Raw genomic sequence first — 24395 nt, forward strand, 5'->3', positions numbered from 1 at the left:
CCAATGGGGACGATCTCATCTCTAACTACGGACCCATGCTTCACCATTCCCGAGATTAGAAAGACTTTGTGCAACCGCCGATCAGTCTTCCAGTACATAAGGTGCATAAGATACTGTTCTTCTAGAATAGATATTATATACGACCTAATTTGGGTTTGGACCATTGATTCTTAAACTAAAACTTGAAGAAACCCGTGTTTATGGATAGTGCCGGGTTTGTCATGGGCACGCGCTTCGTCGCCACGGACGAGGCCGCGTCCGCGCAGCTGCACAAGGAGATGATCGTGCGCACGCGGGACGGCGGCGTGAGCACCTGGAAGTCCCACTTCCACGACAAGCTCGTCGACAGCAAGCTCTGGAACGACGAGTACGACGGCCGGGCCGTCGTGGGCGCCATCCACAGCGAGTCCCGCGCGCTCGGCGGCGATACGGCCACGGTGGAGGAGAGCCGAGAGCATTTGCGTACGCGGTGGAGCGAGGAAGAGGGCAAGAAGATGATTGGGAAGTGGGCGGGAGCCGGGGTGGGACTCGTCACAGAAATCAAGCCGGCTGGAGAGGTGGTTGTTGAGGTGAGAGAGGCTGCGAGGAAGAGAATCCAGGAGCTGGCTGGGATGATTTGACCAATGCCGCGTGGTTACTTGCGACGGGTATATAGGTACTGATGCTCTCGAGGCACTGTGCTGGTTTGTCAACCAATTCAGTGCTGACACTTTCTATATATATAAACTAAAAGAGGCAACGTTGTACAAGGATAATGAACAGTGCATCAATTGGGGGGGGGGGGGGGGGTATCTTCCAAGGTCTCGCTTTTCAAGAGTAGTGTGTGGTCTAATGCCCCTTTTCAGTCTTGGTCAACTTTGCCGCGCTCTCAAAATAGCCCGCCGTTCCACCATACTTGGCCAGCACCCCGTCGATATTCACCTCCTCGACAGGCCGCGTCCGCTCCCGTCCTAACATGGCGGTGTTGCGCGTGCTCGGGATGCGCAGCATCTCCGTCTCGACGAGCCAACCGCAGTCCTCGGCGATTTGCGCGGCCCAGTCGACCAACGAGGCATACGTCGACTGCGACTTGGTCTTGTCACGCGGAGGCGGCGGACGGTACTTTTGGCCGCCCAGCCCGTGGCTGCAGCAGGGGATCATGATGAAGGGGCTCTCGGAGAGGGTCGCGAGGATCGGTGTCCACGGTGTCAGCTCGTCGGCGTGGTTGGAGACGATGAAGGTGCCCTTGGGGAACGCGCCGTTGTGGATCTTTGCCAGGTCCAAGACGGGCTCCTCGCCTTGAGCGTAGGATGGCCCGGAGACGACATCGGGCAGGAGAACCAGGGCCTGAAGGGAGTGTCGTCCATTCTGGACCGAGTTGTACTTTGCCCATGACTTTCTCGCTCTGGCATCAAAGCCCCATCCAGAATAGCCTTCTCGTATCAGGAGATGTACCAAGAGGCCGTTGCCGCAGCCAATGTCGACAAAGCCGGGGAAGGGCCGGTCCTTATACATGTCGGCCCAGAGCTCCGTCAGAAAAGCAGCAATACCTAAATCCTCAAAGACATGCTTGGAAGGGTCCGTCGTCTCGGCCCAATTCTCCACCAGGTCCTTGGCATACTTGAGCTTGAGCTCGGTATAGCGGTCCTGGAAGCGCGCCTGCGGGATGACTAGGTCATGGTGCACTCGCTTGGTGTAGCCTTGAACCCGCCCTTGGCCATGCTTCCAGAGCGCTTGCAGCAGCATGCGGGCAGTCCTCAGCAGCTTGTCGACGGCGAGGTCGGACTCGTCGTAGAGCAGGTAGTGGATGGAGACGGTTCCCACGGCGCGCGCAGCATCCCACTCGTGAAGGTGCGCGACGCCCCGGACCTTGGGATGGTAGAAGGGGAGGTCGTCGGGAGAAGACACGTGGGGAAGGTAGACGACCAGGGACCTGGTCTTGGTAGCATCTGGGGTACAGGAGGCGAAGACGCACGTCTGGTCCAGGGGGTCGTCCCGGCGAGTGTTGCGCGGGATTAGCCTACGGACGAGAAGGCGATGGATGTGAAAATCCCTGAAGGCAACAGGGACGGGTTGCCGCACAGCTTGTGCGGCATCATCCTCTTCCGGGGTGTCGGACGTGGGGGGTGGTGGTGGTGGTGGTGGAGGCGTCCAGGCTGGATCGGAATCGTGGAGTATGTCGGCGCGAAACAACCATGACGAGTTGATGTTTGGGTTCTTGACCAGGTTCATCATGACATCCTCAAAGACGTCGGGCCCAAAGACGCACTCCTGTTCCCACAAAGGGTGCCAAACCTCTCCCGACACATCGTGCACGAGGGGTTCCGCCGACTGCCCGAGTGCCGTCGGGTTGTAGGCCATACCTAAACAAGGCGGGAAGGGAAGGGAAGGGAGGAAGATTGTTTTGTTTTGTTTCCCCAGGTTGCGGACCGACGAAAGAAGAAAAAAGAAAAAAGTCGGTACAAAATAAAGAGAACAAAGAAAAGAAAGATTACTGAGACGCTCGAGTAATGCGATAAGGGGAGATGCAGAGGGGACGCATGAATTGACAAGTGAGCCGCTAGGCAGATCTCGGCTAGCCCCGCAGATGCGATCCAGGACCCAATGTGACGCTATGAGTTGGCCAAATTTTTGTTTACTTAGCGACGTGGGGTGACATGGCAACGCAACACGCGCCCAAAATACACAACCACACCGGCTTCCTTCCGGAACATCACGCAGAAAAAGGGTGCTGGTCCGTCCTGCATAAGCTCCGATCAAAGCCTGGCACTTCCTTTATCGAGGCTTCTCGTCTTCAGTCACAAGCTTTCGAGCAGCCATTCCTCTTACCTCCCTGTCCTCCGCATACCTATGTGTGTATGTTTATGTGTTGACCCAGAGCGAATCCCCCCCCCTAGCAAAGCGATTCCCATACACCGTCCACCGCCATGGCAGACAACGAAAACCTGCGTACGGCGTCGCTGTACATCAACAATCAGTTGCTCTCGCGAGGACTCCTCCGTGATGGCCAGACAATCAACTTCGCCGACCCGGAAGACAATCCGGGCGGCACCGAGGCTACCATGGGCAGGGTCATGAGCATTGTCAATGACTTGATCTTGCGTAGAGACGTGCGTGTGCCCTCAATCCCCCTTCACCCCTCATTGCATTGAAGAGAAGAGACCACCGTACTGAGACGATGTTGTTTTACCCCTCCTGAAGCGCGACGCCGAACACCGCGAGAACCTCTCCGCTACCCTGCGCAACGTCCGAGCCGAAAACCTCCGATACACGAACGACCTATCGCGTCTGTCGGAGAAGCAGACCGACACCCAACGGAAACTCGACATCAGCGAGGCCACCGAGAACACGCTACGCACCCAGCTCAAGTCAGCCGACGCTGCTGTCCGCGGGCTCAAGGAGGAGGTGGCGCGCGCCAAGACACTCGTTGCCCAGACGCGCGCCTCCTGTGCGACCGAGGTCCGCCGCCGCGACCGCCAGATTGACGGCCTGAAAAAGCAACTCGGTGACGCTGGTCGTCCCCGAGGCACCGCCAAGAGCTCTTCCGTCACCGTCATCAGCGTCGTCGCCGGCGAGGGCGAGGAGAAGGTGTCCCCCCGACGCCAGGGCAAGGCTGGCACGAGCACTGACGATTCCAACTACGACCTCCGCAGCGAGACGAACGAGTTCCTGACAGGCCTGGCGAGAAGCCTCAGCGAAGAGAACGAGGCCCTTCTAGGCTTGGTCCGACGGACGACCAAGAGCCTACGTGAGATGAGCGGCTGTGATGTCCGGACAAGTCAGGGCGACGGGTATGCCGTCGCCCTGCCCACGGCTGAGGACATGGCCTCGGAGCTGGACGCCATTCTCGAACACCTCCGCTCCATCCTGACGAACCCTTCGTTCGCCCCCATTGAGGAGGTCGAGGTCCGCGAGGAGGAGATTGCTCGCCTGCGTGCTGGCTGGGTCAAGATGGAGAGCCGCTGGCAGGAGGCCGTCCATCTCATCGATGGCTGGCGTCGGCGCATGGTTGTCGACGGCAAGTCAGTCAACATGGAGGAGCTCAAGATGGGTCTTCGTCTTAGCCCCGTGCGCGTGCGTGACGTCGAGGAGACGCAGCAGGGCGGCGTGGACATGCAGGAGTTGTCCTGCGTCCAAGAGGAATGCACTGCCGATCTCGAGGACGAGGACGAAGACGAGGACGAAGCCGAAGACGAGGAAGAAGAGGAGGCGATGCCCGACTCCCCTTGCCCTGCCCCCCACAGAGTCGAGTCTCTGCACCTTGTTCCCGCTCCTGACCGACACTATGCGGCTCCCCACGAAGAGGAGTACGACGACGAAGTCCAGCAGAGCGACCGGGAGTCGAGCATCTTTGAGGATGTTGACGTCGAAGATCTTGATATCGAGGAGCCTAACGTGCAGATCCTCCAACAATCCACTGCAATGGTCAGCTCTCCCCCTCTGCCGCCCCCTCCTCAGCTGAGTCCGCTCCGCGAGATGGCATCTGCCGGCAACCGCGATGCACGACCGAGACGCGAGAAGCAGGGTGGTTACCGCACAATGGCCGAGGAGAAGACCCGTACCATCCGTACCGTCGAGACCGCCCCCAAGCCACCCCCGCATCTCGTCCAGGTCTCTAGGTCTCCGCAGAAGCCTTCGCAGCAGGCCGATGACCGCTACCGTACCATCTCTGCGGCTTCGGTCGAATCCGACTCGACCCACAACGGCGCGCCCCTCTTCACACCGTCTGGAACCCCTCCTCCTGAAGTGGACCAAACACCAACCGCCCGCAAGCTCCCGAAGCCACCACGTCTAGTAGCAGCGGCTCCGGCGGTATCCGCACCAAAGGAGACCCTGTCCACGGTCCGTGCAGTCTCCCAGGAGAGCCAGGAGAGCCAGACCAGCCAGGAGAGCTGCGACGGTGAGCCTCCTGCCCCTGCCATGCAGCCCAGCAGCAGCAAAGCCGCATCGCCACACCGCACCCCCTTGCGCCGCGTTCCCTCCCGCCTTCCCCTACCTCGTCCTTCGGACCCGCCGCCACAGCAGAGCCCCCTGACGCTGGCCACTATTGCGGCCAAGCTTGCCGCCTCGGAGCGCGAGGCCGATGCCGCACGGGTCCGTGCAAAGCTCAAGGCTGCCCGCGACGGCGCCCTTGGCAAATCTATCCCCGCAACGCGGGAACAGCAGCAGCAGCAGCAGCAGCAGCAGCAGCAGCCCATGCCCGCTCCCCCTCCACCAGAGACCATCGTGGCCGTACCGGCAGAGCCAGAACAAGCAAATGGCTCTCCCGCAAGGACAGGGGCAGACCGAGACCTTGACCCCATCAAGCGCGACCTCCCGCAAGTCGAGGGCCAAGAGCAGTCGCCGCTCCAGCCCACGAGGCGCAAGCGCGAAAGGCGCGCGAGCAAGGTCGCGTCGAGGAGACGGAGCACGCTCAGCCCGTGGGAGATGGAGAGTCTCATCTCGGGCACCGTCGCCGTCCCTCCCTCACCGGCTCGGTAACGGACCGCCGGTTCAACCCTTTTATTATCCTTTTCCCCCCCTTCATTTAATGAAATTGCTTGGAGCTACAGGGAGTCTTTCTCCGATACCCATTTTCCCTCACCCCATAATCGCCATAATACGACTAAACTGCATACCTTTTCTCTCTCTCTCTCTCTCTCTCTCTCTCTTCCTCTCTCTCTCTTCCTCCCTCTCTCCATTATTCTCCCACGTTTTCTCCTCCGGGAGGAAACGAAGTATATCTCGGACACGGGATATCCGAACTGGCGCGTGGAAGAAAACAAGGTCAAGGGCGACGACTGCGCTGGGATAAGTGTCGTGCGAGAAGGGAGGGGGTGCGGCAGGCGTAGGGATCTGGGAAGCGGGAGTTTGATGCCAAATAGGGGGGGAAGAGAGACGGACAGACAGACACACACACATGCACACACATACACACACACAGAGGGAGAGAGAGACACAGAGAGAGAGATGACACTCATTTCCCCCCACGGCCATGAGAGATGTTCGACATGGTCGTTACTATCCAGCTGCGAATCCCCCCTCCTTGACCCCAGCCACAGTATCACGATAGCGATGGCCTGTATGCGTTCCGCCGAGGGGTTCCTTTCTCTTCTTCTCTCTTTTCTTGCACACAATGTAGCCGAGAGCTTGAAATAACCAGACTAATTCACTTTGATCTCTTCTTTCTTTGTTTTTCTCTTTTTGTTTTTGCTTCTGACTTGTTCGACCGGACCGCGAACGCTCTCTCTCGAATCATCCCTCCCCACAGTGAGTTCCCTGACCCGTGTCTCAACTCGTTCACGCGTCCTATCGAGATTTGCGTTCCTCCCATGATGTATGTACCCTTTCCGTATATGTAAGACAAGGCGCTTCCCCGTCCCGTTGCGCCTAATGCTCCGAGGCCGGGTTCCGCCCCCACCCGCGTCACCAAAACAGACAAAGAATTACATCCACGACGACCACCCCTTCAGTCGTCCTTCGGCGCCAGCATGTCCGACGTCAGGCCTCAACCGGCTCCACGGGGTCCAGAGGCTCCAGCGGCACGGGGAACAGGGGGTCCCAGCCCCCGTAGACCAGCTCGACGCCGTGGGCCTCGCAGGACGCCCGAAGCTGGTCCATCGGCACGCCCGTCAGCGCGCTCTGGTGTACGCGGCGCAGGCGGCCGAGGCGCGCGACGCGCTCGATGACGGCGGCGATGCGGCGCGGCTCGCACAGCTCCGAGTGCAGCTCGAGGACCTCGAGGTTCGGGAAGGCCTCGAGGAACTCGAACAGCAGGTCGGTCGGGTCGACGGCGCGGTGGGCCGGGTCCCGCGTCAGCGCGGCGTGGGACTCGAAGTCGAAGTTGAAGAAGCCAAAGGTGCGCACCGACGGCGCGCCGCGCAGCCAGCCCAGCGCGCCGGGGAAGAAGCGGCCCGGGTCCTGGCGCCAGCAGAGGCCCAGCTCGCGCAGCGGCCGGAGCGGATGGCGGGCTCGAGGAGGACGGTGGCCAGGTCGACGCTCAGCGGCAGGCGCGGCATCCACAGCCGCTCGAGGTTGGGGTACGTGACCAGGGGCGCCGACGAGTCGGGCCCCGTGGCGGCCGGGTAGCCCGAGTAGTCGAGCGGGAGCTGCTGCGGGAGCCAGTCGCCGTGGTTGCCCTGGTGGACGGCGCGGGCGTCGAGGACGCGGAAGGAGGACGGGTGGAGGGGCGGGAAGTGGCGCTTGTCGCCCGTGGAGAGGGCGCCGCAGGCCCTGCCGAGCTTGATCACCTGCAGGCGCGTCCACAGGGACCAGCAGTCGTCGGGCGGCGACAGGGACTCGAGGCCGGTGAAGACGCCAAAGTTGTCCATGTACAGTTGCTCCAGGTTCGGTGTGGCCCGGGCGAGGGCGAACTAGCGGTGGGTTGCGTCAGTCAGTTCGCATCTTTCACAAGACGGCGGTGGACGAGGACGGACTTACAGGGTTGATCCGCCGTTCGGGCGTGAGTTGGTTCATCAGCGACTTGAGAGGCCCGGTCAACTGCAGCACCTTCAGGCGAGGCAGCTCGGGCCATTCCAGGTCTTGCAGATACATGCCGAAGAGCAGTATGTCCTCGAGGTTTTCGCGCGCCCGCTGGACAAACTGCCAGACGAAATTCTGCGGGCCGCCGCGGCCGTGGTACGCCGGCCTAGTGGGCTCGTCGAAGCTGAACCGCAACTCCTTGACGCCCTGGAAGAAGGCCGGCTTCGGCGGCAGATGGTAGCCCCAGCCGCCGTTGTCCAAGTTGCGCTTGATGTAGCCGATCTCGAGGCGGGTCGTCATCTGCGGGTTCGTCGTCTGGATGAGCGACAGCCACTTGCTCTCGTTGAGCTGGAAGGAGTGGGCGTTGGGGATGACGAGGCTGCGGGCACCGCCGCCGGTGCGCTTCCGCAGCGTCTTGAGAAACGAAACTTTGGGCGGCTTCTGAGGGTTCAGGGTCGGGAAGTGGACCTCGCGCCAGATGTACGGGTGGGTGTCGAGGAAGTGGTCCCATCGTTTGCAAACTCCCGATACTCGGCTGCGAAGATGTCAGGAAGATGGGGCTGTAAGAGCAGAGGCGTCTCGCGGAATCAAGGCGCCGGAGGTGACGCACCATAACTCGTGGAACTCGAAATAGGAAAAGATCTTTTCGACCAGCTCGGTTGGCAGCTCGAGAGGATCCCTCCGACAAAAGTGCTTATGTAGCGGTCCCCGTATCTTGCGGAGTTGCTTGCAGAGGCGGTCAGCAGAGACTTGGTCGGGCGACCAGCTCGTCCACGTCACGTACCTCGTACTTGGGCGTGCCGATAAGCCCCTCTTTCTGGCCGACCTCGAGGCCGGCACACCACGCGGCCCACGCCATCTCTGGCTTCTTCTCGAGCCTGTAAATCTTGCCCAGCCTCATGTAGCCCTGGAGCTAGTCAGCCCACGTCGCCAGCACAGCGAGTCCCGGGCAAGGGGACAGCGGGGGGGGGGGGGGGGGGGTCATTGGTAACCGACCTCTAGCCTCCGCGGCGCGATCTCCAACAGCCACTCGGCATCTCTCCTCGCCTTGTCCAGGTTCCCCATCTTCTCGAAGCAGGCGGCGCGGTAGTCGAGCGCCTGGACGTGACTCTCGCGGTGACAGCGGCCCCACGTCTTCTCGGCGCCACACTTGCACTCCTTGGTGGCCTCGGCGTAGACGCTGCCCCTCTCGCGGGTGTGCCGAGCCGCGGCCCGACCAAAGTCTCGGCAGGTACACCTCTCTCGCCGGCGGCGCTGTTGGTGGTCGGCCCCCGACCCGGTCCCCTGGGAGCTCCCCGGGCCGCTACCACGGGGATTCGAGCAGAGGCAGTTCCCGGCGACGAGGGTGAAGTGCTCGAGGGCGACGCGGAAGCGTTGGTCGGCGTAGGCCATGCGGCCCTTCTCTATTGACGCCTCTGAAGAGCGGACGCGGGGAAGTTGGGCGGGAGGCGCCATGTCTCCCGTATAATGCGGAGACCTTGAAGCGCGGGAATCAAGTCAAGGGTCCTAGCCAGACAGCGGAACAGCTTTGGAAAGGTGCGGGCGATGAAGGATTCTGCAACGGGATGAGAGACGCGAAAGGTCTTGGTGAGATGCAGGTATCTGAACCATGTTATTCAAGGTCACGTGAATGGTGTTATCAGGTACTCACGTGGGGGGGTCAAATCAATGAAGCAAGCAAGCAAGCTATTGTTCGTCTGAGAAGCCGGATAGAGGGAGGAAGGGTACGGTATGCAGCCAGCTAGCTAATGCGGGGAAGCAAGGAGAAGTGGCATCTCGTCTCGTCTCGGCGGGTCTTTACAAGTCTTTGCGAAGAAAGCCGGTGGACAAGTGAAGGGTCGGGGCCGGCGGACGATGGGCTGGTGCCGTGGTGGACGTTCAAAGGTCCGAGGTTCGCAGTGACGTTGCGGGACGAAGGGCGCGACTGTGACGCGACGCGAACCGGGCGTCCTCCGTTAATGGGGCCTCCCCCACCCTCACTGTGACCGCTGTGGCAGTTGCCGCCGGAGCGGCCCCTTCAGACTGCCGTACCTACACTACATTGGGGGAGGAACTCTCCCTCCATCCCAAGTTTGGATTTGTCATCGATGGCCGATCTACCAACGACACTACGGGTATATCAGGGCAATGAACCAAGCATACAGCCATGTGACTTTATGCTATAACAGGCTTGTGCTCCCCTGCGCCATCCCCCCCAAGCTCGTTACTATGTAATCAAACAGGGCCCGTCACTCTAGACCGAAGCCCATCCCCCAACGATCCTGTTGAATCCTACCGCCACCGTCCCCGCGACAAGCGGCGGCTCCTTCCTTACCGATTACTACGGTTCGCATTCGCACTCGCCCATGGCACAACACACGTCAGACCGTTCGTGGTCCTTCGTCCACGTCCACGCCACTCACCCGTTCTGGTCTTGCGCCCTACGATATACATTGTACACCTTACACACCTGCCTTGAATGACTGAGCCTCCATCTCACCTGTCACGCCTACCGTCTGCCTCACCACGCAGCCACAGCTGACCTCATGACCCCCCCCAAAGAAACGAACGTCTATGCTCCACGTCGACAAGGGGGGAGGGTGTTTCCCTAGTGCCCAGTGCCGTCCACCTGACAGTGATGATCCCTGAGCGGCGCTGCTCGCCTGCTCCCTGTCCACCCCCCCGCGGACCCCATTCCAGGCAAACGACCGGCAGGCCCAGGCAACGTCGCGTCTCGAACCGGGTTCCCGATTGAGGAGGGAATCTTCAGGAACCAGGCCTCGGCGGCCGCTGGGATTGGCGATGGCTGCGACTGGCCAGAGATGCGATGCGATGCGATGCGTCCCCATACAAGCAAGCGCCAATCATGCGCGTCTCTCCAGCTCACCGGTGCCAGAACACGCGGTGTATCCCGGTCTGCTGCAGAACACTACTTATGCAAAAGTCTCGTTTCTACACTTTGACGCATGCACGTAGTCTAATTGTGTCAGTCATGGCCGGCAGAAGTAAGATGATGAGGACCTCGTTCGTACCTACCTAGGTTATGCACGCATGCACATGGCGAAACATGCCGCATACAAACCCTTCCATGGGCCCGGAACGATGCTCAGCTCGACCGGCCTCCCGGACGACCGCGGACGACTCTGCGTGGTCGACCGCCTGGCAGCACCTTCTTCGTCGCCCGAAACATCCCCAATCAGGAGGGAAGAGGGAAACCGAAACCACCACCACCACCACCACCACCACCACTACCCGTCTCTGCCTCTGCCTATGCTTCTGCCTCTGCCTCTGCCTCCTCCTTTGATGCACCTCCTTCTGTTTCCTTACTTCCCTATTCGGCAAAGCGATGTAGCGGCGCTGAGCCCGGTCTCCCGCCTCGCCCCCAAAATTAGAATCCTTCCAATAATTTGGCATCGCATCCCGGAATCCTTCCCTTCATCTGCATCATCCAAGGAAAAGTCGTACGGCACACTCACACATACACACACATGCATATACGCCCGCACGCCCGCCTGCTACGTCGCAACAGCCGTCGAGACACACCGGGGCTCGCAAGTATCAAGGGTAAAATACAACAAAACATATCATGGCACAACAATTCGACTGCCTAGCCGGGAGGGGGCGGCAGGGAGGGGGATGTAACACAACCGAGAGGAGAAGGGCCTTGCAAGTATCGATGGTGTCTGACAGAAGTCCCGGGTTCCCCTCCGCGCTCTCGGCTACGCGCTACTCCATCAGGGAAATGTGATTGCATGTTTTTGTTTGCACCCTCTCGGTCGACGTCTGCTCGATTCATTTCCGTCACCCACACTCGGCCGAATCCTTCCGCAGTGCAGTCGCTCGGAAACCCATCGAACAGCCGTCCCTCCTCCAGTCGTGCCTCGTTCCTTCAGGCGCCTCCCGGAGGCTGGTATCTCCATCTGTTTGAATCCTCCAGGCTTGATTGGGTTCCTTGGCTTCCTCTGTCCGATGCACGTCACGGCCATGCGCTGCCGTCCGGCACCGCATCACAGGACTAAAAAAAAATAAAAAAAAGATTAAAAAAAAAAGATGAAATAAAACACCAAAGAAAACCAGTACCCCCCTTTCACCGTGTATGGTGAGAAGTGACGAACAAACAACGGGGGAAACCACCAACCGTATCCCTGGGCCCTCGAAGCCCGAGGCCTGCATTGCATACGGCTACAAGATAGTTCAGATGAGTTCGAACAGGGGTATCTGGTCTCGGGCAAATTATACGATGATCAACATGCTACTCTCCTCATCTAAAAATTGAGGCCTGCATCTCATGTTATGCCCACCCCCACCCCCTTGCTCCGGTGCGACGTATCCATATCGCTGGATTCCGTTGTAGCAGATCGGGGGATGATCATGTCTTGCCGTCCACCCGGGAAACCTCAGCATGTACCGTGACCTCGACCAGAGCTTCCCGAAGACGCAGTGCGGCACCTCGTCCTCCGCCAGCGCCGTCGATTCCAGCTGCCATCCGCAGCATCATGATTAGGCTGCCAAGATGAGAGAGAGAGGGACACGGAGCCCTAGCGTCAAGCCGGTCCAAATGGCCGCAGTCGCAGCACACTCACGCACACACACACACACACACACACACGCCATAGGCGGCGCTTCTTGCTTGCGCCTTGTCGCGTCTGTCGTTTAAGCAAAGGAAAGAAGAACCACTGATGATCTCACTCACTCCACCCCCCCTTCTCCCTCACTCATCTCACCTCACTACGTACCTCTTCCCCCCTTCACCGCCCCCCCGTCCACTTACTCAACTTCCCACGACACACATACGCACACACACACACACTCACACATACACGTCTTCCCCCGATTGCTATACCCGTTCTTGGATGCACATAATTGGCATCCGACTGTACCACCAAGCGCGGCAGCGGCAAAACAACCACCCACGTTGCAATCCCCTCCCATTCCCCCTCTTGACCAAGTGTGTCTCGGTATCCAAAAAAGAATGAATCCATCCCCAAAGGAGGGGAAAAGCGAAGACAAAGTCCCGTGCAGACCGAACAGAGCTCGCTAGTCATTCGCATCTTCCCACCTCTCTATCTCTTTCTCTCTCTCGCTGCTGCAACCCACCTTGGCAGAGTTCATTTTTAGACCCCAACCCACACACACACACACACACACCCCCCAATAAACAAACCACCTTTTGACCCGTGCAAATCAACTAAACCTCCCCCGCACGACCGGCTCACCTGTCATACACGCACGCACGCATACACACACACACACACACACACACACACACACACACACACACACACACACACACACACACACACACACACACACACACGCATCCAAGTACGATGGTATCCGGCCGAAGTTTTTTCCCCCTGTTAGGTAACTAATGCTCACCCCCCTACTACAGAACTTCACTTTTGGTGAATATTCCCCCTCTATCATGATGTCAGCTATGGGGGATAACATCATAGGGGGAAAAAACTTACCCCTGCCACCCTGTATGTTTCGCGGTCCAAATGCGGCTATTCCCAAACAAGGCGCCCTCTCTCTCCTGTCGCTTATCCTCTCCTTCCGACACGGCCCATCTGCCGCGATGGCCGCGGCAGTGGCTCCACACATCTGTCCCCCCCCCCCTTCCCAGTTCATCCTCCCGCCCGCGCGCCCGGCACAATCTAAAAATACATTTATTTTTGGAAACTCTGTCCCTCCCCCGGGGATCCGATCCTAGAGCGCACCAACCACACAACACCGTTTTCCCCTCCTCTCCCGCCCAGGAGACACAATCATCTTCAATGGACCGATTCGATATCACTTTTTTTAATTCCTTTCTTTTTCCCATGTCGAGAAACCTGCCATCCCATTCCGACCACCCCCCCTTCTTCAGTCCCCTCTTCGAATCCGAGATGTGATCCCACCATCCCGTATCCTCCCATCTCTTGTATTGTCCAGGTACCCGTCGTCCCTTCGCACCCCTGCCCGCCTCTCGTCATCCTCTCCGTGTCGCGTCACACTCGACTCCGGAGCCTCATCCTCCCGCCCGTCATTCAAACGTCAGCACCTTGAACCACCGCCGCCAGAGACAAACCCATCGACCCTCCCGTAATCTTGCTCTCGTAATTATCCGCCCGTGCCTCTCCCCCCTCCCCTTCCCTCACCCTGTCCTTACTCTTCCTCATATCACTGGGAAATATCCGTAAAGGAAAGAAAGACAAAAAACCCCTGTCCGAGTTTCCGCCTGTCGACCCGCCAGCCAATGGCGTGTTAGAGATGCCCGCATCTGACACTGGTGCCTGGGTAGGTGGGTATCTACCTGAAGTGATGGGGAGCTCAACGCCGCAGTTTCCCCTACCCTTACGCCCCCCCCACACCTCTCAACAGGTGATACCAAATCTTGCGTTGCCCGTCATCCTCAAAATAAAGTTCACCCCACCACACCCCGAGGGTGCTTCGCGTGAATCCTTCTCGCACAGCGGTCCTCCTCGAAACTTGGTGCCCCATTCAGTAAAGCCATGTCCTTTTTTTTTTCTTCTCCCCCTTCTTCTTTTGACAATGAGAGCGCCCCTGGTCAGTAACAAAACCTCGGCATGTACGGATACAACCAACCACCTAACTGGTCCTCTTTCTGCCTGCTCCCGTTTCTGGGACACCCTACCTACCTACCCCCAATTGGCTGCCCTCACGTAGTCTGCCTTACAGAGTCACTCTGCCCCCCACACTGAGATCGGGGTTTTTTTGCCACTTGGATATTGACAATTCATATTCGATAGGCATTGGATGTTTGGTACTCCCCGGGATGCCCCGGGACTCTACGTTTGATTCCTCTTTTTGGCTTGTTTCTATGCTTTGTCTATGTAATGTCATCTCTAGTACAGCCCCCCCCCCCACACCTCCCCGCTTTGGCCCCTTTCGCGAACCAGCTCAATTCCTGCAGGTTTGGCTGACACATCTCGTCTCCTTCCGTCACCCCCTCCGTTCCTGATCGTGGGGGTATCCAAAGTGACGCCTCTCCTGAATGAGTTGCAAAAGGTCGAGTCTTGATCAAGCAGAACCCAATGGCTAGCATCCGGGTAAAATCGAGAACAAAACATCGTGGCCCTTCCATCGTTCGACGGCATCCAGTGCCGTCCATGTTCCAGCTGCCGCCCGCGTCATTGCTGCCCTCGCTGCTTCCGGAGCGAGCCGTCTTTGATCGAGTATGATGGTACAAATCATATGAGAGCAACAAACGAGAAAGATTTTGGCAAGAAAAAGAAATGGGGGGGGGAGAAAGACAGAACCGTTTAGAGTACGCAGAAAATAACAGAGAGGGGGGTTGTATAAAATGTTTGAAACAATGAACAATAGCAAGAAGCCTCGCTCACCCAGATGAATCCGCCGTCCATCGCATGTACAGGTGTGTATACCTCTGTTGCTCCGAGCCTGAACGCCTGGTATCCTTCCGCTCACCCGCCCGATGCATCGAATCCCGTCCGTAAAATACAAAAGTTGAAAATGAAGCCGTTGCCGAGGTTCTCTGAAACCGAAACATGCCGTCTCTTTGCCCGCCCTTCTCCCAGCCAGAAAAAAAAAAATAAAGAAACCTCGAAGGAAAAACAAAAAAACAAAAACACACCATGCCTTGGAGGCAGAGAAAGATGAGGACCTGCCAATTAGAAGTTAAGGCATATCTAGTATGCTTGCGCTCCGCCCAAACCGCCCAATGCAAAACCCAATGCCAGCGCTATGCAAATCCCGTGTCGAAAACGAAGGAAATTTTTCCCATGAAAAAGATGGAAGAAAAGAGCGGATAAATCCCCCGAGCTGAAAACGTGGAATAGATTTCAAATGTTTGAGCAGGACCGGAGAGAAGGCGGGGAGAGGGACGCGGGCGTGGTGGATCATGTCGTTTGTTTGGTGCGCACTGGTGGCGGCCACTGAAGAGCCGTAAAAACGTTTCCATAACGTTCGTGATCTCGTCTCTGTCTTCGATAACTTCGTTGCTGGATTTCATGGCGGGGCGTGAGAGCTGTAGAGTGATTTGAGGCGAGTGGAGATGATGGGAGTGGAAGAGTTCGTGGTGGCCATCGACGGATAGTCATCGTATATCGGGAGGCGCCGACGATGACATCAACCGGTCGTGGCCGACGAAGAGTAGAGATAATTGGGAGGGGGGCAGCGTCTGAGAGGTCGACCTTCCTCTAAATGAGTAGAGGTAGGTGACCCAGTTGCTGAACTCGAAGAGCGCCAACGTGGGGGAGCGCCATGAAGAGCAGCCCATCACCGAAGACAAAACGTTTCATCGGTAGTGGCTGGATTGGTAGCCAGAGTCGGAGTATGTGTATTGTGAGGCGTATTGTCCGTGGCCTTGAGAGTGTGCGTTACAGGCGTATCCGACCAAGATCGTTCTCTTCTGGATGCTGTGTCCTGGGCGCCCATATCCAGCGCACCTGTCGATGGCGTGCTGGTAGTACAGGCAGCGGCAAGCAGAGTAGAGCTCGACGATTTGATAACACATTGTGAAGGTCGAAAGGGTTGAACTGGCTAACAAAAGAGTCTATCGATGTAATTTATGGTTCCAGAAGGCTCTTGATGTGATGTGCGAGGGGTGTCCGGACGAGTTTATCTTGGTCGAGAAGGTGTGTTGTTGGCTTTTGATGGAAGGGATCGAGATGCGTGATGACCAGTGAGACTGAGAGCTGCCAAATATGCAAAGAAGCAAGGGAGACGAGGCAGGCAAAGGAAATAGGAAAGGAAACTCAAGTGATTGTGATCGTGATGGATTATACAGGGACTGATAGGGGACAGGGAGATGGGAACGAGCGAAGGCATCACGGCCTTATAGGTCTGGCAGCCTGGCAACCGTCACACGGGAGACAGTTCGTAGAGAAACGTCCCAGGTCTAAGGCAGCAGTGGACCTTGACAATGGACGGCGGATGTCATCTGAGTGAGACCAATGACTAAAGCTGCATCTTGTGCATTAGAGCGAAATGCATACAGAGGACCTGATGGCGCAGGGCAAAGATCAGGAAAAGGTGCCTTGCACCTACCATCATGGCCCTGTAAGGCGCAGCAAGGGAAAAGGTGTGAGAAGAGAGAATGCGAGAGAACCAAAAGTGAGCATGCGAAGAAAGGGCGTGAGAGGCCAAAAAACGGGCTGGGGAGGAGGGGGCGTGTGTGTGTGTGTGTGTGTGTGTGTGTGTTGTGTGTGTGTACTCCGTACTGGACAGGGCATCAAAGGTGGTGTGTGGATGGGGATGGGGGTGTGATGGATGCTGGGATACCAGGGCAGGTCAGGGTACATACAGCACGGCCATGGGGAACCGGGTCGAAAGAGTCATCTTCATCCTTCCCGACTGAATCATCTCTTGAAATGGACACTGCCAACCCTGTTCCCATCCCTTGGGTTGATGAGGTGCAGCAGGGCTGATGCGCGATGGGATGGGATAAGCATGGGTGGATGGTTGTACGAATGAAACAGAATCGAGGAACCCGAATTGGTTTTTGTTTTGCGATGTGCCTCTGCAAGTCGACATGGAAGAGGGTGGTGCCGCTGCATGGCGATTTGCGCCGAGAAAACATTTCTGGAAGCAGAGTAATACCTACAGAGAGAGGCCCCACCACCACCATGCGCGTTGCTGCCGATCAAGGCGCTGCTGCTCTCTGCCAGGTACTGGTTGATGGTACTGCCGCTGCCTTGCGATATGGTTGCGCTTCAAGGACGAAGCAGAGACTCCCGAGTGTCTATTATCGGCTGGTTGCACTCGGCTTCAACATCAGCACCACCCACTGCAGCGACGGCGGCAGCGGCAATAACGGCAGCAGGCAGGCAGGCAGGCAGGCAGGCAGGCAGGCAGGCAGGCAGGGAGGGGTACGAACCCAAGATAGCATCGTGTCTTGGACGACAAGGCTGATTCTGCACCTTTGCAGCGAGAGAGACAGGGTTCTCACGCTTAGCCATGTCTAACGTGGTCATCGTCCTCGGTCGCTCGGTGCTGCCACGGAATTCCTTCCATGAGGAACATCAATGTAGGGTGGTGCGTTCAGTGCTTCCTTGGCCTGGCAGAAGTTTCTGAAGCGATCGAGTGTGAACCCCATCTTCGTCCATGCCGTGTATCTTTCAGCTCACTACGGAGTAGCCATGCCCACAAATGAGAGGCGGGTTTGACAAGCACCATGTCGTCGGCCCATTAGGGTACGCTACAATCGCTAAGAGAAGGGTTATGCTGGTCAGAGACTCGCAAACTGCTCCATAGAATTCGTGCGTTCCAGAGCGTTAGTGACTGCGGAACCCTGTCGACTCGGATACCTAGGAAGCAAATTTGCCAGGGGCCTAGGCATCTTGTTTTGTCGGTGCGCTATTGAAATTGACATGGATGGAGCTCTGATGACGATCCGCCGCCCGCACATTGAGGCCTGCGATGCTTGTCGCAAAAAACCCCAGCAAGAGGGGAAAACCTCCTCGGCAGGATTCAGGGCAGTTGGCTGATTTCCTCTTCAGGTACGGTAGGTCAGGGGGGGTTCGAACCACGTATCAGGTACCGTACCGGATTCGGCACAAAGCTTCCACTGCGATGGGCTGGCATGCGAGTGGCCACTTTGGATCCTCGTCGTACGGAAGTACCAAGCCAGATCAACTCGGTGCCAAGAGCACAACGCTGTATCCTTAGTGGACAACAAGGGTACCCCAGACAGGATACATGGGGTGGGCTGAGATGGAGGCAGTCGTCGTCCCTGTCGAGGTGCCGAATATAGATGGAGGTGCCATACTGGTCGGTAGGCAAGACGAAGGAGAAAACGGTCTCGTGCTGACAATGACGGGAAATAATAGCCATGCATTAATGGTAGGTGAGATGACCATTGCTGCCGGCCGCATGTTGCCAGGATAAGGCTGTGCTGTGCTGGTCGCTAAGTACAGGTTCCACCGGACCCGGTGCTCGTATGCATGCGCCCATTGGCCGCAGTACGTGCCCGATCGGTGCTGGTGCTGATAACGACGGGGAGCTTCTGTATGCGAACGTCCCACGTTCTCCCCAAAAATCGGGAGGATGGTCAGATCAAACGCGCTTAGCAGCATGTCGTCATTGGAGGCCATGTCAAGATCAGACCCGGGCACCTGGTGAGCGACGGCGGGCACCTTCTTGGATCGCTGGGTCCCTGGTGATGTTTGAAGATGAGATGACATGCCATGCCATGCCATGCCACGCCAGGCAGGGGGTGGTGAATGTCAGTGCTCGCTGGAGGGAGGGGAGACGCTGAGGTTGACGGCGGTAAACATGTCCGAGTTTCGCAAATGCAGAGAATGGCAAGGCCAAGCGCGTCTTGGGCGCAACGGCTCCCGTCCATCCCCGTAAACGGGCCAATGCAGGTCTCAAGGCGAGAGTCTCTCATTCGACCGATGCAAACGCATGTTTGAGACTATGATCGACTAGTACTCCCCTCCCCACCCAAGGCTCCGGTATTGGTATTGATATTGGTATGGGTGTTGGTACAGGGTGCCATCAAAAGTAGGTACGGGCGGTGTGTTTTAGTCAAGGCTACTACTACCTATGCTGGCGATGGTTTCCTGGGTGTTGTCGGACGAGTTGTTGGTTTCCGTTCCTGCGAGGCTGTTTGACACCACCCAGTGCTGGCTTTGAGCATTCAGTTTTCCGGGGCCTCGCCAAGTTGACTTGATGATGCGCCAGAGGTAGTTGCATGCACACGCCAAATCGACTTGCGTAGGTAGTGAGTGTACTGACGCGCGGTGCAGAGCCTAGCGCGGTAGATTGAGGGAGCCCAGAACAGCGTCAACGAATAGTTGATGACAGAGAGGAAGGCCGGGGACGGAGGTTGCAGGTTGTCGGTCAACGCAGGCACCGGGACGCAAGTCAGCGGATGGATTTAGAATGGAATGGGCGCGTGTAAGTGGTGGTAATGGTGATGATGGTGGTAGTGGTGGTGGAGGTGGTGGTGGTGATGGTGGTTGAAGAAATGCATAGCCGGAGGAGGTACGAGCGGACGCGGTAGTGGATGACAGAGCGACTTACTGTGACGTGAGAATGCGACATAGAGAGAGATACCTCGAGACATGGTCCATGATCGGGCCTGGACGGCTGCATGTCGCATCCATGAACCCAACCAAGCCCCAGGTTCTGGGGAGAGACGGGACAGAAAAGAAAGAGGAGGGAAATCCCGAGAGGGCAGGGCAAGAGGGTACGGGTAGGGTGCGTGTGTTGCCTGGGCATATCATATGGCAGCAACGTTGCGATACCATGGTATTTGGCAAGAGCAGCCGGGGGATGCACATTGTCCAAAAAGGGCAAGTTCATGTGCCACATTACGAAATCCAGCCTTTGATTGGCCCATTTTACTGGTCCTGGCAGGCATGGTCCTCACGTGCTGGCTGGTGGCTCCCCATGCCCCTCCCTTCAACTTCTTCTGTAGGTACACTGGCCAGGACTGCTTGACGACATCCACGCAACCGCATTTCTGCAATGCGACATTTTACACTTCGCCCGTCTGCAGCGTCGTGACTAGGATTTGGCCTCCGTCACTGACCATGTCGAAAAAAAAAGATACACGTCACCTCCTCGTCTCCATGATATCGATAGAGCCCAGGCTTCGTTGCAATGCGGTCCGCATCGCTCGTCAGTCGTCACCTAGTCTCACTCTCCATATCCCGGGGTCTTGTCTATCTCAGCCCGGTCGTTCCAAAGCCGTCTCCCGATCGATGAACTACTGCTGGCCGCAGTCAGACGGGCCTTTTTCCAACCGGTCGTCGATCGGGTCGCTCAGGAACGGGCCCAGGAACCCGTAAAGACAACGACCAAGTGGGTTAGATGCAAAGCCAACACATGCTCTCCACTATCGTGTTGGGGCCGATGCATCTTGAGCAAGTCGGGCCCGATGCAAGACCCGCGGCAAACTGCTGCGGTACACCCCACAAAGACTGCCGCACATTCCCGCCCATGTAAAAAGACAAGGAGATGAAGAAGAAAAAAAAAAAAAAAAAGAACGCGACAACTCGCACGATGCTGCGAGTCTTTTGTGTAACCCAAACCCGGTCAGGAGTCATGATCCGGGCAACGTGATCTCGACCCTGCAGATGCAGATGCAGTGCACCCAGGCATGCGCCTCTCTCCATGCTCCAACATAACGGTCTGATATCATGTCTATCTTGTGCCCGTGGCTCTGAAACAGCACACCAGAGACCATCCACGACGATAGGGTTCGGTTCGACTCCAGGGCCCCAGGGAGCTGTACCCTCAATGACAAATGTCGTAAACAAGTCCAGGAGTGCGAAGCTCAAAACAGAGAGATGGGATCATGGCCATGCCATGCACCTCGAACGAGCTTACTTCATCTCCTTAGGACGCTCGTCAAGCGAAATGAATACACTAGACATTTTGCTTTTTGCGGGGGATTGTCAGTGAATGTAAGGGTTCCGTTGTCTTACAAGGAGCGCAAGCGATTGGACGACGACCGAAGCTGCAACAGTCCTCGACCTGCTACTGGACGTCATCCAGGGAGGTAGGTAGGTACATGCATACGCAGGTATCAATCTCCATCTCACTCCGTTGCCATCATCCATAGGTAGGTACACTACCTGCATGAGACGATGTCCCTTGTCTCCTTAGCCCCAGCACAGCCTCGCAGTAAGCAAGCCACCGAGGACTGAACCACATCACCGACACCAGTGCTAGTAGGGCCTCTTCCCATCACGGTGCCATCATAAAGTCCTGTACCCACTTTAGTCCACCGCTCAACGCCGTGCCCCCCGTCTCTCCCACCACGTCGGCCGGAGTCGCCGTCGGTCCTGAGTGGGCCTTGCTGCTCGACAATTCTGCACTTCTTCGCATGCGACAGCCGTCATGCCGCCCGAAACACCGCAAACATCGTCATTTCGTCCTACTGACCTCTGTATCTAAGCGAAATCAGGCACCAGTGTTCCAGGATGCCTATCTAGCCCGCCCGCCGGTAGAGTCCTCCCCCCACCCCCAACCTTCACCATCCACCGGATATGCACTCGACGTCTTCATCTTACGAATTACCCCGACCTGCGCACATGCTGACCTGTCACCGACATCATCCGATGCGCATACCAAGCCGCACATTCGCCAAAAAAAGCCCCGGTCACGATAGATAGCCGTTGTTTCTCTCAGACTCGCAGACCATGGAGCCAGCCTGCTGTTACTCACCTCGCTCGCACTACCCTCCACCGTGTTTGTAGCGCCTCGGGGTCTTCGCCCCCTCCCCTGTCCCATCGCGTTGCTTCGCCTGTCCCTGATCGTAACCCAAAATCGCCCGTTGAAAGTTGAAAGTTGAAACCAAATAGGGCTAGTGTCTGGTTGTGCTGGGCCACACCCAGGCTTTTGGCTTCTTATCCCCAGCCATGCTTTGATTCCAAATCTGTACTCGCCCAACGTTCCCCCTTCAGCCCTTCTCGTCCTATCTTTTGTTTTGCTTCCTTCTAGGCTTGCCCCGTAGCAGGTTAGACGAGCGTCTGACTTCACACAAAGTTCCTCGTCCATTGGCCCCCCCCCTCGAGCTGTGCCGCACATTGGACCCTGTTTCCCGCCTTCAAACGTCGGCTCCGCCGTTGGCCTCTTCCCGCAGCCACACATACACACACACACACACACACCCCCTTGAGGGATGCCGAAGCCTTCGGGCACCTGGTTGACCCCCCCGTCGATGCAGCAGCAGCATCAGAGCCAACTCTGACTCTGATGCCTTGGATCTTGTAACAGTTCAACGTGGTGGCGAAAGTGAGGCTCAACTCCCAGACTCGTGCCTTGGCTCTGTCATCAAAGGGCCCGCTCGGCGTCTAACAAGCCGGATCCTACAAGGCGTTTTGCGCTCCCGTTTCCCTCTCTGACCGTCGAGTGCTAGCCGCCTTCCCGCGACATCTCTCTTGACGAGCCTGGACTCCTTCCCTCCAGGGAAGATCTCTACGTATCACAGTCGGGCTACCGCCGAGGGAGGAGGCTTCCGGGCTCCAAAGCTCGTGTCATCTCATTTTCCAATACGCAAGGTCAGCGAAAACACACGCCCAGGACGCGTGGGATACACATCTCAAGCGCGCATCCCATCCGCCGCCGCACCCACACATTCCAGGATCCCCCATCTCAGCTTCGGCTGGGATGTGCCCTGGACGCTCATTTTCTCGTCGTGCGTTTATCAAAAGTCGACAAAACGTGTCACCGCTCTTCCGAGCCGTGAGCTCTCGACACGCCGTTGCGGAATCACGGGAGACATGGGAATGTGTTGGGGGGGGGGGGGGGCTTCAAAATTGGCCTCAAGTGCCCCACGTACTTGATTTGTCCTGTTGGACTCTTGAACAGGCCGATGGTCGTCGGCGCCGGGGCCGGGGGACCAACAGGACGTGGAATTCGCAGCCCGCCCGTCCACCTGACCTGCGGGCAGCCAGATTAGCCCGCCGTCAGGCCGGTTACCCGGCAGCTCCTCCAGTCCCATCCCCTCCTCCATCATCATCAGCTTCCCCCCCTGCCCCCGTCGCCTCCGCCGCAATTCTTCCTGGAGGCGACGACGACGACGACGCCGTCGCCGGCGCGGTGGCCATAGGGCCCCTGATCTGGGTCGCCCCATTGGGGCTCCTTCTGGACTTTCAGGTCTTCTGTCACCCCGACCCCAACGACCCGGACTACGACGTCGCCCTCAACGCGGCCATCGACCGTCTCCGGGAGCTGGGGAGACAGCGCGCCGCCCTTGGCCGCACAGGCCTGGGCCTGGACCGGCAAGACGACGACGAAGATGATGATGATGACGACGACGACCAAGAGTACGTCGAGGAGGATGCACGGCGGAACCGTTGGACGGAGACCCGACAGGCTGCCAAACATGGATGCCGGACAACGTGGCGCGAACCCCAGCTTTGGGGAGAACAATCGATCGACGCGGAAGTCGATGAATAATCCTTCTATCCCAAAACACGCTCCTAGACTCCGCCGCCCTGGCTGGTTGCCCGCCCATTCCTTGCCCTCGGCCTCTCATGTCTTGTCAAAAAACGGAAATGAAAAACCGTCCCTCCTCCTCGAAGGGTGGGGGGGAGGAGTTGGAAAGTCGTTAGCGGCGGACCTAATCCCGCCCCCCCTCCCTAGATTTGAAGGGCCGGGATGTCAGGAAGCGGACGTGTAACGGTGTCGGAACTGCGAAAGAAGGGAGGGGAGGGAGCAAGGATGGCTCGACCTCATCCCGCTCAACCGTACCGGGACGAGATTTCGTTCAAGCCCGCCATCGTTTGCTGGCGGTGGCTCAAAACACTGCCCCCCCAAATCTCGTACTCTCCTCGCTGCTCTCGCCCCCCCCCTCCCTCAAAGAAGACACAAGCTCCCTCTCTCATCTCTTACCCGCCGTCACTTACTCATCCACATGGGAGCTCAACTATCTTCTCACGCACGCACGTACGAAGGATCTGATGTTGGACCGGCAGGCAGCAGCTGGAAAGGGGAGGAGGGGCACAGTCAGAAACTTTTCGATGGCTTTCCCATTCTCATTCCCTACTCTGTTCTTCTATCAACCTTGCAGCCCAGAGATGAACCCCGCCGTCCTTTCGGCCGTCTGAACCTTTCCGTCAGGCCGTAGATGGCGAGCCCGCCGGCTCTCATCACCCCGCGTCTGCCGTATCATGTATCATCACGGCATCCAGGTTGCCGTCATTGCTGCTGCTGTCTCTTCCTCTTCCTGCCTCAGGCCACCTGTCACGACACAGCGCCCTGGCCAGGATCCTTCATTGCAACGCCATTCGTCATTATTAATATACATATCTTGGACTCCCGTTTCTAGCTTCTCGTGGCGTATTTTGTAAGACAACGACGAGCCGCCCAGCTGGCCGTCCCGTGTCTCGTCCATGCCTCAATCCTCCTCGCTAGACGGGTAGGCCCGTGCCGTAGAACATAAGCTTTGCCCCCTTGCTTTCTGCTCTCTACGGGTCTAGACCCCACGTCTGTATATAAAGGGGTAGAGGAGGGGGGGGGGGGGGGGGGTGGTTTATGTGAGAAAGAGAGAAAAA

At 57.7% G+C, this 24395-nt stretch overlaps 7 protein-coding genes across 7 annotated transcripts; 3 read left to right on the forward strand and 4 right to left on the reverse strand.

Annotated features, from left to right (window-relative positions):
• Positions 1–200: 200 nt before the first annotated feature.
• GLRG_03410 (uncharacterized protein) lies at positions 201–620 on the forward strand (the record flags this gene model as incomplete). Its single annotated transcript, XM_008094095.1, has 1 exon — positions 201–620. One exon carries the CDS (start codon positions 201–203, stop codon positions 618–620), a length of 420 nt encoding a protein of 139 aa, XP_008092286.1.
• A 208-nt stretch (positions 621–828) lies between these two features.
• GLRG_03411 (uncharacterized protein) lies at positions 829–2340 on the reverse strand (the record flags this gene model as incomplete). The annotated part of the gene is made up of 1 exon (XM_008094096.1): positions 829–2340. The coding sequence occupies one exon, from the start codon at positions 2338–2340 to the stop codon at positions 829–831; it is 1512 nt and encodes a 503-aa protein (XP_008092287.1).
• A 566-nt stretch (positions 2341–2906) lies between these two features.
• GLRG_03412 (NIMA interactive protein) lies at positions 2907–5460 on the forward strand (the record flags this gene model as incomplete). Its single annotated transcript, XM_008094097.1, has 2 exons — positions 2907–3089; positions 3181–5460. The coding sequence occupies 2 exons, from the start codon at positions 2907–2909 to the stop codon at positions 5458–5460; spliced, it is 2463 nt and encodes an 820-aa protein (XP_008092288.1).
• Positions 5461–6459: 999 nt separating this feature from the next.
• On the reverse strand, positions 6460–8895 carry GLRG_03413 (F-box domain-containing protein; the record flags this gene model as incomplete). Its single annotated transcript, XM_008094098.1, has 6 exons — positions 6460–6879; positions 6942–7331; positions 7399–7975; positions 8051–8166; positions 8225–8347; positions 8437–8895. 6 exons carry the CDS (start codon positions 8893–8895, stop codon positions 6460–6462), a joined length of 2085 nt encoding a protein of 694 aa, XP_008092289.1.
• A 6784-nt stretch (positions 8896–15679) lies between these two features.
• Positions 15680–15898, reverse strand: GLRG_03414 (uncharacterized protein; the record flags this gene model as incomplete). The annotated part of the gene is made up of 1 exon (XM_008094099.1): positions 15680–15898. The coding sequence occupies one exon, from the start codon at positions 15896–15898 to the stop codon at positions 15680–15682; it is 219 nt and encodes a 72-aa protein (XP_008092290.1).
• Positions 15899–18047: 2149 nt separating this feature from the next.
• On the reverse strand, positions 18048–18566 carry GLRG_03415 (uncharacterized protein; the record flags this gene model as incomplete). The annotated part of the gene is made up of 1 exon (XM_008094100.1): positions 18048–18566. One exon carries the CDS (start codon positions 18564–18566, stop codon positions 18048–18050), a length of 519 nt encoding a protein of 172 aa, XP_008092291.1.
• Positions 18567–22711: 4145 nt separating this feature from the next.
• On the forward strand, positions 22712–23298 carry GLRG_03416 (uncharacterized protein; the record flags this gene model as incomplete). Its single annotated transcript, XM_008094101.1, has 2 exons — positions 22712–22748; positions 22862–23298. The coding sequence occupies 2 exons, from the start codon at positions 22712–22714 to the stop codon at positions 23296–23298; spliced, it is 474 nt and encodes a 157-aa protein (XP_008092292.1).
• Between the last annotated feature and the right edge of the window lie 1097 nt (positions 23299–24395).

This window comes from Colletotrichum graminicola (assembly GCF_000149035.1).
Source record: "Colletotrichum graminicola M1.001 genomic scaffold supercont1.10, whole genome shotgun sequence".
Taxonomy (NCBI): domain Eukaryota; kingdom Fungi; phylum Ascomycota; class Sordariomycetes; order Glomerellales; family Glomerellaceae; genus Colletotrichum; species Colletotrichum graminicola.